At 43.4% G+C, this 13,936-nt stretch overlaps 1 protein-coding gene across 2 annotated transcripts in view; it reads left to right on the top strand.

Moving 5' to 3' along the window:
* BPGM (bisphosphoglycerate mutase) overlaps positions 1-13,379 on the top strand; it is a 29,283-nt gene extending 15,904 nt beyond the window's left edge. For both annotated transcript variants that reach the window (XM_048828078.2, XM_048828068.2), the window contains one exon: positions 9,266-13,379. In XM_048828078.2, the coding sequence (XP_048684035.1) occupies positions 9,266-9,447 (182 nt within the window). In that variant the 3' untranslated portion in view covers positions 9,448-13,379. The remainder of the gene's footprint in view (positions 1-9,265) is intronic.
* Positions 13,380-13,936: the final 557 nt, after the last annotated feature.

The following is a 13,936-nucleotide window of genomic DNA, read 5'->3' as shown; positions in this document are numbered from 1 at the left end:
CCTTCTTCTCTCCTCAACCTTCACCTCTCACCTTTAGCTGTGATCTTGTCAGGTGGCAGCAGAATCTAAACCAGTGGTTCTCAAACTTTGATGTTCCCGGCCCACTTGAAAATTGCTGAGGGTCTCTGCGAACCACTTAATGATCTTTCCAAATGTTGTTTGTACTGTTCGCTAATTATTGTAAAGCACTTTGGATAAAAGCACTATATTAAAAAAAACCCTTAATATTTTTTTGTTCTACAATTAAAAGCACACCACTTATATTTTAATATCCATAGTCTTACCTTTCTAATGTGATGGGTGTGCCCTCTCTTCCCTGCCGCAGCAGGCCCCGAGCTGGGGCTGGGAAGGAGGGGGGTCTCTCCCTGGCAGCCTCAGCCCTGGAGCTGGGGAAAGTTTGACTCTCTCTTTCTCTGGCCGCTGCAGCTCTGCATGTCCCAAATTCCACCCACCAACCCCTTATTTCCCCCAAGGCCACCACCTCACCTTTCATGTGTGTCTTCTCCAGGGTCCAGGCACCTAATTAATGGAGCCATGCCTGCGCGGCTCCACTAATTAGGTGGGTGGCCCTTCATTCTCTCGTGTGTGGCCACCCAGGCGCGCACATTAGAGGGAAAGGTCCGTGGACCACAGTTTGAGAATCACTGATCTAAACAGTCTGGGCATTTTTTAGGCTGTGGAATAGACATGGCTTATGTTGGCAAAACTTGCGTAGCTCAGGGGTGTGAACGTTCCACCTGCCTGAATGTTGCAAGTGACACTGACATAAGCGCTTGTGTGCACAGGGAGAGCTGCTCCTGTTGACAGCTTCTGCTGCTCGCCGGAGGTGGGCTTTTTATGTCAACGAGAGCTCCTGTCTGCATGGAGTGTCTTCACCAGATGCACTGCAGCTGTATCCGTACTGCTGCAGGACTGTACCTGTAGACATGGTCTTAGGTGGGAGATTTGTAGGGAACAAACCCAGACATTGCAGCAAGTGCTGTGGTGGCACTTTTCCTTTTGATCAGTACATAATGCTCCAGCATGGTACTGGTGGACACTCTAGTTGCAGAGAGGATACTGTGTTTTTTGTAAGAGGTATAAAATAGGGGTCCTGAGCACTTACTTGCAGTGGTGTTGGTTTTCACCTAACCCACCTTGTCTCTCTGAGCATTTATAGGCATTTAAGATCCCACATATTCTTTTGAAGAGTATTTAAAACAAATGTCCTGCCCAAATTCTGGTTTAGGCAAAGACATGCTGCCTATCTAAATTCCCCTTTGCTATGCTATGTGATTCTCAGCAGTCTGTGTTTTTCACCTCATAATGGCTGAATTTTAGAGGGGGACACGCAGCAATTCCTCACTTATAGACAAGGAGAATTTGGCCTTATATAAGGAAGTCAGTTAATCTGCACATTTACATCGGGGTGAATTTGGTTTATAGATCAGTGCTTAAGGATGCTTTAGGATGAGTGATTTTTTTGTTGTTGTTGAAATCCTTAGCATGACAAACGCAAAACCTTGACTACAAACCTCGTGTCCTACAGTCTTTATTTAAATGAAAAATATAGCAGCCCAGAGTTTCTGCATGGGAGTTCTAAAAGTTTATTGACGTAAGAGTATGCTCTCAGAATGGAATGGTCTCTCTGAGGTTCTTGGAGCTGTTGCTTAGAACTCGTCTGTTCTCAGCCAGTGTCCTACTGTCTTACACACTGACTTTGATCAGTTATAGGGTAGCAAGTAAAGCTGTGAGAAACTCGGTGCTTGCATTTTGCAAGGATTTATATGAACATCTCTCCAGCTGCATACATCCTCCTGAATTTTGGGTCTCTGTCATTTGCAACAATAGTCTTGCTTCAGTTCACACTGAAATCACAAACTTAGAGTATATCAGGGCACCATTATAAAAACAAATTAGATTTGCTCATGAGATCTGTGAACTTTACTTTTTGTTTTAGCTATTTTTTTTTTTATATTAAAGGAGCATACAGTTATGGAGCTATATATGTATCCTGTTAGGGTTAATCTGCTATCCTGTTCCCGTGGGCAAAGTGATTTTATTGTGTGACTGCTCTGAACGTCTCTCAAACAATGGAGAGCTCTAAATGAAGTAAACGCTTTTTTATTAAAGCAATTGATAGTTCAAGTTGTGATCAGTGTTTTCCCTGCACTCATGGTAACAGTGCTGCTGTGAATGTCTTGACTCTTTATATATTGGTCATTTCCTTCCACCTAATGTGAGAATCATTTTATACCCCTTGGTTCAGTGAGAGCTTTCTGTTTTCTTAGCTGCTCACCTGTACTTTGCCTCTTGTCCCTTTGTCTGTTTGGCATGTTAGTCTGTTTAGAAAGTTCGTTGTGTTTATTTTTTGAACTTGTATTGCTTCAGGCTACCTAGCTTTCCAATTACATTCTGCTTTCCTAAAGGGGATCCAAGACCTTATCAACCACTTACATTTCCTCCCCACAAAAAATCTGTGCAAGAGAGTGTGTGCAGACATGGGGCAAAATTTTCACAAGTACGTTCATGATTACATAGTCACATAGGAGCCAAAGGACATGTCTACACTTAAAGTTGGAGGTGCAAATTCCAGCTCTAAAAATAGCATAAAACAACTAGTCCCTCCAACTGCTCACCCCACTGTGGCTACGCTGGTTTTTAATGCGCTAGTTTGAGCAAAGCTAGCGTGGGTGTGTCTCCTGGAGCTGGAATTTACACCTTCCAGCTCAAGAGTGTCGACATACCCTAAGTCTCGTTGAAAGTCAAGGGGACTTAGGCTCCAAAATCACTCAGATGCTTTTGAAAATTTTACCCATTATGTAAAAACAACCCACAATGAGACTCTGGCTACATTTAAATCCTGGTTTTCAGCTGTCTGTTTGGTGTGTGCAGGCCGGTGTGTGGGAAGTTGGACTGATTGAGGGTTTTTTTTCTCGTGATTTTTGTGACCAGTCCAATACAGCTTTATTGTGTAGTCTGTCTCATAGAATCTCTATCCCCAAAATGCTTTAGAATTAAAAAGAGGTGGACTTCAATAAAAGTAGGAGAGAAATAACCACTTTTGTAGAGTCAACAAGGTGGATAGAGATGGGAAAACCGCTTCAGATGGCGGCAGCTGCAGAGAAGACTCGTCACCAGTTGTCTGTGGCGGTTAGCACAAACACATGGAGACAGAAATAAGGCTCCCTTTACTCTAGCAATTTTCTCGCTGTTGATCTGGCAGCAGTGGGAGCAGTCATGTAGGATGGGCACAAGTGTTCTTACTACCGTGTTGTCTAGGTCTGGCACAAAAGTCTGCGCCTGGCCTACACTAAAGTTAGGATGACCCAGCTATGGTGCTCAGGGTGTGAAATCTCCACTCCCAAGGGATGTAGTTAAGTTGACCTAACCCCTGGTATAGACAACACTAGCTGGACAGAAGAATTCTTCCGTAGACCTAGCTACTGCCTCTCAGGGAGGTGGATTACCTATGCTGATGGGAGAATCCCTCCCCTCGGCGTCGGTAGTGTCTACACTGAAGCACGGGAGTGGCACTGGTGCAGCTCTGCTGCTGTGGCGTTTGAAGTGTAGACAAGCCCTGGTTCTGGTAGTGCTGTGGTGGAGTTGTCGGTACTAGGCCAAGGGTAGGCCTACAGCTGCGCCGCTATCACACGGCACTGTAGACACCCGCAGTGCCGGCAGGAGGGGTTCTCCCATCAGGGTAGATAATCTGCTTCCCTGAGAGGCACTAGCCAGGTTGCTGGAAGAATCTTCTGTCAGCCTAGTGCTGTCTAGGGTAGAGTGGGGGGTGTGTGGTTAGGTCAGTTTAACTCCATCGCTCAGGGGCATGGATTTTTCACAGCCATGGGAGATGTGTCTATGCCACTGTAAATTCCCAGTGTAGGCGCACCCTAATAGCGGGAGAACTAAGTCTTTCTTTGTAGACCAGGTTTATGAGAGAAGCTGGAGAATGCAGGGTTTGAAAAACAAGGGGGGCAATCTTGAATAGTCCCCTCAAAGGGACTGACAAGTTGATTGTGTAGTAGAGGTTGTTTGTTTCATACTGCAGTAGCGCCTTTGGGCACCAATTAAGGATCAGCGCCCTGCCCTGCTGTGCACTGTGCAGACATGCCGTGGGGAGCAGGGGAGGGGGAAGTCCCTGTTCCAAAGAGCCGCCTCTAAGAAAGATGTGTGTTTTTTTGCAGGCAGATTCTCTTCCCTGCCTCACTTAAGTGGCCCAAAGGGGGAGAGAACTGATTTAATTTCCTCTGCTGGGAATTCCCCCGTTGTGGGCTGACATCCTGTTCAGGTCAGCCAAAACTGCAAGCCACTGTGTTACTGCTCTGCCCAAGTTTGAGTGAACTTTGCTGCTGCTAAGTTGTGTGTCAGCTTCAGGACGCTGCCAGTTCAAACTTTGCCTTGCAGGTAACAATCAGTGAACCCCAGCTTCAGGGTGGATTTGATTTAAATCATGATTTAAATCACTACTCAGGAGGACTCTATTTAATCGTGGATTTCTACATAAAAGTGCATTCTTGTTGGTTGTTATAACCTTAATACTGTACACATTCTTCACAACTCAGATGGATGTAGGTTTCATTTTTAGAAGGTACACACTATACATTTTTAAAGTAATGGATTTTTGAAAACTTTTCAGATTAGTTTTACAGCTATATCAGAAAAGGAATGATTGTTTGGTTATTTCATTTACCAATGGTAATTGAAGCAAATCGTTCACCTCCCAGTGACTTCATAAATCTCTCAAATTCAACAGGCAAATCATAGAATATCAGGGTTGAAAGGGACCTCAGGAGGTCATCTAGTTCAACCTCCCTGCTCAAAGCAGGACCAATCCCCAATTTTTGCCCCAGATCCCTAAATGGCCCCCTCAAGGTTTGAACTCACAACCCTGGGTTTAGCAGGCCAATGCTCGAACCACTGAGCTATCCGTAATATTTGGAGGATTTTCTTGCCATGCTGTATTAGGAGGAGAACATCACCAGACAGACATTTAAATTGTTTTAGTTTAACTAAAACAACAACATTATGTATTCAACAGCAAACATAATATTTTAACAAAACAAGCATATGAATTTTTGAAATTAAACATTCAAGTTTTTTAAAATCAGGTTTGTTTAACTAAAATAGTTAAATCAATTTTTTTTTTAAAAAAACAAAAATTAAATTGCCTATGTCAGCCAGGTCAACATGAGAAACTTAAAATATTGGCTTCTGCAGCTAACTCCGTCGTCTTCATCTTCATTTTCCTGTTTGTTCATAATCTAGAAAAGAAAAACAAGCTTTCCTGCTTTTTCAGGTCCCAAAAGATTTCTCAGTTTGGAATGAATTAGTCCAAAGGAAGAAAATATTCTTTCTACACTGGCAAAAGAAGCTACTGCTCTTAAAAGTGAGATGATCACTTCAACAGTCTCGGAATCCAAGTGCTTAAGTGACTTCCACCAGTTCACTGGTGTGACTTTCTTTAAAACATCAGCAAACATCTGTTTCTTGAATGGTTCACCCTTAGCTCTGAAGTTTATTATAGTTGGCATTATGGAGGGATGATTGCTGGATGTCCATGTCCTAGCCAGCTCCTCTTCTTCAGCAGTTAAGGTTTGACCCTGGAACCGAGTATTGAGAATATTTTCAAGAAAACAAGCTGGAGATAGTGCTTGTCCCATTCATCTTTTTAATGCTTGTAATTTAACTCTCATTGCCGATTTCTCTTTTTAAGATCTCACTCAGTTCCTTCCAAATTTCACCAGCGTCAACAATAAAACAGCTGTTTCCCTGCGTTTTGTTCAATGCTTCAGGGTACTCAGCATGTGTTCAACATTTCTCTTACGCCCAATGTTGAGAACTTTGGCTGTGACAGTGCCATCTATTTTTTCATGATTTTGTTCACAAACTGTCGTCAGATTAGGCCAGTTCTTGATATAGTGCTCAAAACAGTCCACTACTGAGTTCCATTGCACGTCTTGTGGGAGAGTTAGTTTGGTTCCTCCCACTTTTTTCAGAGCAGCTGCTGCAAAGTGGGTGTTAGGGAAGTATTTTGCAATTTCAGCAACATTAGCTGTTATTTCCGGAACACTGAAGTCTTTGGCTAGGAGGTGCATCAAATGAGCACTGCAACTGTATGTTGTTAGCTTGGGACACTCTTCACTCTCTCCTAAATAATTTCTTCTCATGTTGGATACATTTGCAGCATTGTCTGTGACCAAGCTGCGTGCTAGACATTTGAATTTTTTTTCACAGTTTGTTATAGTTTTTACTGGTACTTCTTGTAAGTATTCTGCTGTGTGTACATTTCCTGATGTATCAATTGTTTCTGTAGGGAAGACATTCCCTTCTTCTGTTGTCACACAAGCACATATAACAGGATGGACATTGTGGACATTGCTCCACCCATCAAGACTCAGGTTAACAATTTCACACTCTAGACCTTTTTGCACACTGCTCAATTTCTCTTTCATACACTTTATCCAGCAATTTGCCTGCGACATCTGCTCTGGGTGGACTGCATCCTGTCTTAATGACTGAACCATGTTAATGAAGTGTGGGTTCTCAATCATATGGAAAGGAGAGTTTGTTGCATAAACAAACAGGGCAATTTTTTCATCAATTACCTCTTTGTGTAATCTGCTGGTTCTCATCACAAATTTATTTATGGTTGTTTCTGGATGATGGAGGTTTTTTTTTCTTTTTTGCTACAGGTGATATACTGTGGCTATGTGTGACATATGATGTGACTGAAACACTATCATTGGTAGATAACTCTGAAACTATAGAAAATGATGGTGATCTTGAAGGTGGAGAGTCTTCAGAATCCTGTATGTTGAGGATGGATTCTCCTAAACAAAATAAGTCAATGCGGTTGTTTAATTATTATTACCATACTGCTCATTTAGTATTACTCATTGCATTCACTGACAGTACTACTTTAAAGGTGAAATTGTAAAAGGAGGATCTGCCTATTTCAGTTATTTATTTTTTATCACAACTGCATCTAAAATGACAGTACCGTAGAGTAAAAACTATATTTTTTTGCTCAAACATGAGAATTCAAGAGTAGTCCGGAGGGACGACAGGCAGTCCTTAAGAAAGAAGTCTGAAATAAAAAAGTTTACCAACCTGAAGATCCTGCATGTTCAGACATGTTCCTTTCTTCATCTTCAAGGCAGCTTCCTCCTGAGAAGGAACACTTCACATGATGTTTCATTTGGGCAACCAGGCCTTGCATTTTTTTGTTGCACTGTTTGCATTTTGTACGCATGCCTGTCTTACCCACAGGTAGAGGAACTTCATTAAAATATTCCCAAAATTGGTGTCTCTTATGACCTGCTGTCATTATAGGTTTTTCCCTTCTAGTGAAAGAATGTTATGGTAGATCTCAAATCAATGAAGGCTACACTCAGAAAGACCTCAAGACTTTTGGAATATGCTGCTCAAACAGTTTCACTTTGGTTTCTGCTGCCTGTTCCTCCCTTCTCACATTTTATCTCCAGACTTTTTCTCCTTGTCCAGATCTATTCCACCCCCAACCATCTTATAGTCACTGAACTTTTTGAAACTTTGCACTTTTAGAGAGAGGTAAGGGATTGACTCTGTGTACACAAATTTTCAGAGGGACAATAGGGCTGAGGTCTGTTGTTTCTCACCTCTCTATTTATTTATTTTTATTTAAAAACATTTTTGCTGTTAACAAGCATGTTATATCTGGAGATACAGATCCACAGTTTTGAGAATTGTAAAACTAAGCATCTCTAGTATCTTTGAGACTGAGCACTGAGTCCCATTGGGCTGATGGAAAGATTAACCTAAATAATCTATACAGAAGTCCCTGGAACCCCATAAGATTAGGTCCCTAATCCGTGAACTATTGAAACTCATTTACAAACTTTTCTTAAACATTATATGAATATATTGTCTCATACTATAGAATTAGAATTGATAATCCCTATTACACAATGAGATGTCTTTGAGCTATAATGTATCTTAATTAAAACTATCTTTAGATAGTTTTTTTTTTTTTTTTCCTCAAAGCATTTTATCCAGGTTGGTGTTTTTTTTTTTTTTTATCCACCCTGCCTAGCTCCCAAGTTCCCCAAAGACGTCTCTCTGCAGTGTCCAGTCCCTCTTCCTGGACACTCACAAAAAGGTATTGTGTTTGCTGCCTCAAAAGAGGGCCCATCAGCCTGTCAGGTGAGCTGGAGACACGTACTTCACTTCAGTGTAACAGCACGGTGAGAGGGCTTTGTAAGAAAACAAGAATAAGTTAATAAACAAAGAACATAGGTTTCCGTGATTTCAAGTAAGACTGAAAGAGAGGAAAGGTTACAAACAACAAAACATGATTTCTAGTGACTTAAAGTTTACTTCAGCAAGTTACAGTCTTTGTCTAAGTAGGTTTCTCACCTATAGTCAGCTCCCAGAGACTTCAGTCCCTTTGGGTGAAGGTTCCACCTTTCTCACATTTCAAGGGCTCTGGCTCCTTGCGTCTCTTAGGTGACAGATGCCAAAATGGCTTTTCTGTTCCTCCTTCCGTTTCCCAACGGCCATTGTCTCTGTTTCCAGAGGCAGGCAGGCTTCCTGGAGAGACCGCATCCCCTGTTGTGATCGTTCATTGGGAAATCTCTCCTATACTTGCTAGTTTTGATAGCTTTGCTTACCTTCTATGTAAGTGTACTTCCATTGTTTCTGGCCTCATCTTGCTCAGTTTCCACTGGGGATGCAGGCAAAACACCATTTCTTTGTCTAGGGCAGACTTTTGCACTGTTTGCTGAACACACTTTAGGAACATGGTTCCAGTACACCTCTGTAATTCCTTATACACCGCCTGCACATAAATCACGCAATAATATTAATGCCCAGCTTTTTAGCAGTTTGCATATAACATCCTACACAGTGCGTCCAGCCTGATGTGAGTTATGGTATGGTGTGCACTTTGCCAGTTGGCACTGAGGGGCTCTCTGGGTCACAGAAGGGAAGTCCCCCAGTGTGTGTTTAGCTGGCTCCCATGCCACCCCTCCATATCCTGCTCCAGCTGGCTGAGAGTCTCCTAGGAACTGTTGCCAACTGTCATAGGTTAGCGCTGACCTGCACTGGGGCTAGGGTTGAGCCAGGCAGATAATCAAGAAGCCATAATGGCCCCTGTGCCTCAACTCCTTGCTTAGCTGAACAGATCGCTGCCGCAGCAGAGAATGTGGACCAACGTCTTTGGAGATACTTGGGGGCAATCTCAAGGCAGGAGGTTGCCTTGTGCTGGGTTTAACTGTGTGGCATTTTTTGTTCTCTCTTTTTGCAGGCATCTCCGATGAGGATATAGTTAATGTTACCCTCCCCACTGGCATACCTGTGCTCCTTGAACTCGATGAGAATCTGCGCCCTCTTGGCCGTCACCAGTTTCTAGGTGATCAAGAGGCTATCCAAGCTGCCATCAGAAAAGTGGAAGATCAAGGGAAAGTCCAACCTGTTGAGAAGAAATAACGCTTCCAGATGCTGCCCCCACTCCTGTGTGTGTTTGTATGTGTGTGGTAATAAGTAGTGCTTTGTGAGTGTTAAATTGCACTTCGTGAGCTTGTTAATTTTAAGTATTAATTAGGAGCGCTAGTTATGCGTTCAGTTAGTAGAGCAGCCTTTCACCTTTGGTGACTAGAATTCAAATCCCAGTGTGGGTTACAGGTGAAGAGGAGGTGGCTGATTTCATCCTAAGCAGTAGTAAGGGCACCATAAAATTGCAACAGAGTCTGCCACAAATCTTTGCTCAAGAAAGGCCCGAGCCAGCAATATGGTAGGGTATATTACAGGTCAGGATTAAGAAGTATTGGCAGAGCTCTGTGGGGAAAGCTTGCACTGCAGAACACCTGGCTCCCAGTAACATTTGAAGTTGCTCACTTTCACAAGCACTAAATACTTTTTGCAAACTGGGAGCATTAGGTAGTAAAGTGCCAGTTAGATTGTTCTTTACTGGGAGACCTGTTAAGAAGCCTGCCTGTGGCACTAGTGTATACATTACAGGCAGTTCTCTGTTCGTCTTATTGCAGTGACGCTGCTGTGGTTGAGAGTGCACTTTTGCTAGCAGCTCATTTTTGAAGTACAAAAAAGTATCTTGTGGCTTGACTCTTCCAAGGCTAGTTCTTGTTCCCGAAGAAGCGCAATCCTACTAATCACACAAGGGAGTGGGGTGTGCTTGGAAGAAGTAGTCTCCCTACCGTTCCCCCTTCACCTTGCTTTCAAAACCAGTTTTTAGGGCTAAATTCTGCTAGGTTGCACCAGTGATAGGTGAAGGATGGCCCAGTGGTTGGGGCACTGGCCCGGGATGAGGGAAACCAGGTTCAACTCCCTACTCTGTCACAGACTTTGTGTGACCTTGGACAAGTCACTTAGCCTCTCTGGGTATGTTGACACAGCCCACAGCAGCGAGCCTTCTGGGTCCACAGACAAGGGCTCATGCTAGTGCTCTAAAAATAGCTCTGTAGACAGCCCTTGGAAGGGGTGGCTTGGGCTCTGAAGACTTGGGAGAAGGGTTAGCGTGCTAGTGTGAGCCCCCCTAGATTGAGCCTGTCAGCCCAGGCTGGGAAGCTTTGTGTAAACGTACCCTTAGTGCCTCAGTTCCCATCTGTGAAATGGGGCTCCCAGAGGGGAGACGGGCACCCCTGTGATAAAACCACCCATTGAAATGACACTCCTGCAACCAGGTTGTTCATGGGATATGTACACATGCATGAACACCCATGTAAACCTAGTGGGATTTCACTGATGTAACGCAGCAGACTTTAGCCCTCAAAACAGGGAGCACAAAGAGGTTAGTGCATGAACAGGACTTCAGACTTGTCATGGACTTAGCCCTTAATTAGAACGAGTAACCCGGATAGGTTTCAAGCACTTAACAGCATCTACAGACTTGATCCAACTCCCATTAGTCACTGATAACACTGACTTGACTTGAACAGGGCCTGATCCAAACCTTTGAAATTCCCCACTTCCACCACACTGTGGCACTCCAGATAAGGGCTAGAGAGTGGTCTCCACTGAACTGTTTACAAACATTTTTGCAAGTGAGATTATCACGGGGTTACCAAAATTAACTCCTTGCAGGAGCCAATACTGAAGAGATTGTAATGGTGAGAAGTGCGTGTATGTGCAGTGCTACTCCAGGAAATAAATACAGCTGTTTCGTTGTGTGATCCTGTAAACAGTAGAGAACATTAAAATTTACTTCCCAGTTCATTCCGGTGAACCTCTTATCACTATTACCTACTGCAGTGTGTGGTGTCTTAATTTCCTTTTTAAAAACCAAAAAACCCCAACTTTGTGCTTGGAGTTTTTTTTACAGGCACTCTTGTCAGGAAATTCCATGTTATGAGCCTTACTCTAGTTTCTCTTGTGCTGATGTAAAACCGTCGTAGCTTAAATCTGAATCCGTCCCAGTAACTGAACTCTTTCAGTGGTCCAAATTCCGCCCTCTGTTGCACATAGCCCCCACTGACTTCATTGGAAATTGCATGTGCCTATTTGAAGGCAGAATTTTGCCCTTCGTTTTTCAGTGCAGCCAAGCTATGACTGCTGAGGGAACAACTGTGAATTCCCTGAGTGCAATGCCTGTAAAAATCTCACATGGAGCTGTTTGAAGTGAGTGGCTTGTTTTAATTGGATTTTTATAGGTTCAAGAAAATGACTGCCTCCTGGCGAATCGAGCAGCCTTGCACTTCTTTAGCACTCTGACTTTCAGAGCATAAGAGTAGTTTGTGTCACTAAAGCATGCTGATTGTAACAGACCATATTGCTCGGTATCTTTCCTTTACATGAATGGCATTTGGACGCCTAGGTTTTTTTGTTTGTTTCTATTACACTTGCAAAAGGTGGCTGGTTGCAGTCTCTTCTGTTTTTAAGATCGTTTCTCTTTCTAAAATATGAAGTCACAGTTTACAATAATCCTCACATGTATTGTGCACTAGACGAGAACCTCTATGCAATCCCCTAGTCTTGTGACATTGATAAGCAACCTACAGCCTGATGTATGGTTTTTTTGTATATATTATCCATCTGTATATGGTGTTTGAGTCATAAATGATCTCCTCCTCCGCAGTAGCATCAGGACGTTGGCTGCCGATCAGTGAATGTTCACTTTCCAGAGCCTTACTGAAGAGCCCCGTCACTAACAGGGCTTTCTCTTTGGTGTGACACCTGACACTAGCGCTGGTCAAGACATTCATGAAGCAGCACTACCACTGACTTCAGCAGGAGTGGAGTCCCTCATCCATGTGCTTTGAGATGTACTTAGGGGTCTGAACATGGTGTGGGGGAGTGAAAAGAAATATGAGTAGAGAATAATTAGTATAGTTTTGCAACCAAGACTCTACCAGCATGCTGCCCTCCGCTATATACACAGTACTCCCATTGACGACCCTGGGATTCATGGACATGGAGCTGAGGCCAGAGCATGGCTCTTGGCTGTTTACCATACTGCAATGCCAAAGCAGTGCAACATAGGAATTTTTGAGAACTGGAGATGCTGCAGCTACAGTGTAATGCTCAGAATGCTGATAAATAAGCCAGACTGCGCGGGTGTTTCACATAACACAAGGGCAGGTCTAGATATCAGTGTCTCATGCTCTCCCGCAGAAGGGAAAGGAGGACTGATCTTAGGAACACCTGACCTTTAAATAGAAGGGTTGGAGGGAAAGTGCTGAGTAAATGTTCAGAAGCCTTAGGTTCAGCAGCCAGCCAAGCGGGGCAAATCGAAAATGGTTTCAAATGGAACTGGTTTTTGTTTTTGTTTTTGTTTTTGTTTTTGTTTTTTGCAATGCTCTTAACTCAAAAGGCAGTGGTGTAGTGCAGCAGGAAGTTGGACTGCAGTTGTTTGGGCTGAGACTCCATTTGATGACAAAGCAGCTCGCCAAGGTTCAGTACCCATGCTCTTCAGCATTGCCAGCGCAGGGAGCAACAGACCGAGACCTTGATCTTCTCCTGGGGGCTATAAAATGCCCCTCAATAGGGGGAAGAATTGGAGGCGCAAGCCAGGCGTTTCTGAGCACTTACCAGCACTGGTCTCTTGGCATCCTTTGTAACTATATCATTGACGCACAATGGGGGGTGGGGGACAGAAGCCAGCATTCATGGGAAAGGGGGCCTGATCTACAGGCTCTGTTATCTTACAGCAAAGGGATGGATGAGAAGCAGCCTAGTGGCCCGTCCCAATCCATGATTAGAAGATGCATTTTCCCTTGATCGAGCTTCAGAGCTCTGGAAATAATACAGCATTTCCACAGCTGACGACATAGGCATGGTTGGTTTGCTTATGTGTTTGGAATATGTGGTCTGTTGTGTGATCCTGTTGAGAACACTTGTAAATATTTACTTGTAGAGTTGGCAAATTCTTTAAAATTCAATAAACCATCTGAAATACAACTTTAAAATTGTTTGGCTTCACCTCTTTTTTTGTTCCCCCTTATCCATTCTTCCCATAGATCTGAAACGATGGCTTTTCACATGTTGACTTTGGCTATGTCTACACTAGCACTTTTGTTGGTGTAACTTATGTTGCTCGGGGGTGTGAAAAAACCACCTTCCTGTGTGGCATAAGTTTCACCAACAGAAGTGCCAGTGTGGACAGTGCTATGCTGGTGGGAGGTGTTCTCCCCCTGACATAACTACCGCTGCTTGTTGGGGGTGGTTTAATTTTGTTGACGGGAGAGTTCTCCTGTCAGCATAGAGTGGCTACATGGGAAATCTTATGGCGGTGCATCGGTACAGCTGTGCCACTGTAAGGTCTCTAGCATAGACCTGGCCTTCATCATCGCTGTGGCCTAGCACTTTCAATTTAAGGATGCCAAAGCGCTTATCAAACTCTTACTACATTTCAGTGATGTGTGATGATCCACTTCTAGGGTAAAACATGGCTAGCATGTAAACAGTGCATGCATACTGTCCAACTTCTCTTCTTAAATGAAAGGAAGTTGGGATGGGGGAGGAT

Source organism: Caretta caretta, chromosome 1, assembly GCF_965140235.1.
Source record: "Caretta caretta isolate rCarCar2 chromosome 1, rCarCar1.hap1, whole genome shotgun sequence".
Taxonomy (NCBI): domain Eukaryota; kingdom Metazoa; phylum Chordata; order Testudines; family Cheloniidae; genus Caretta; species Caretta caretta.
This window is presented reverse-complemented; position numbering and strand designations above follow the sequence as displayed.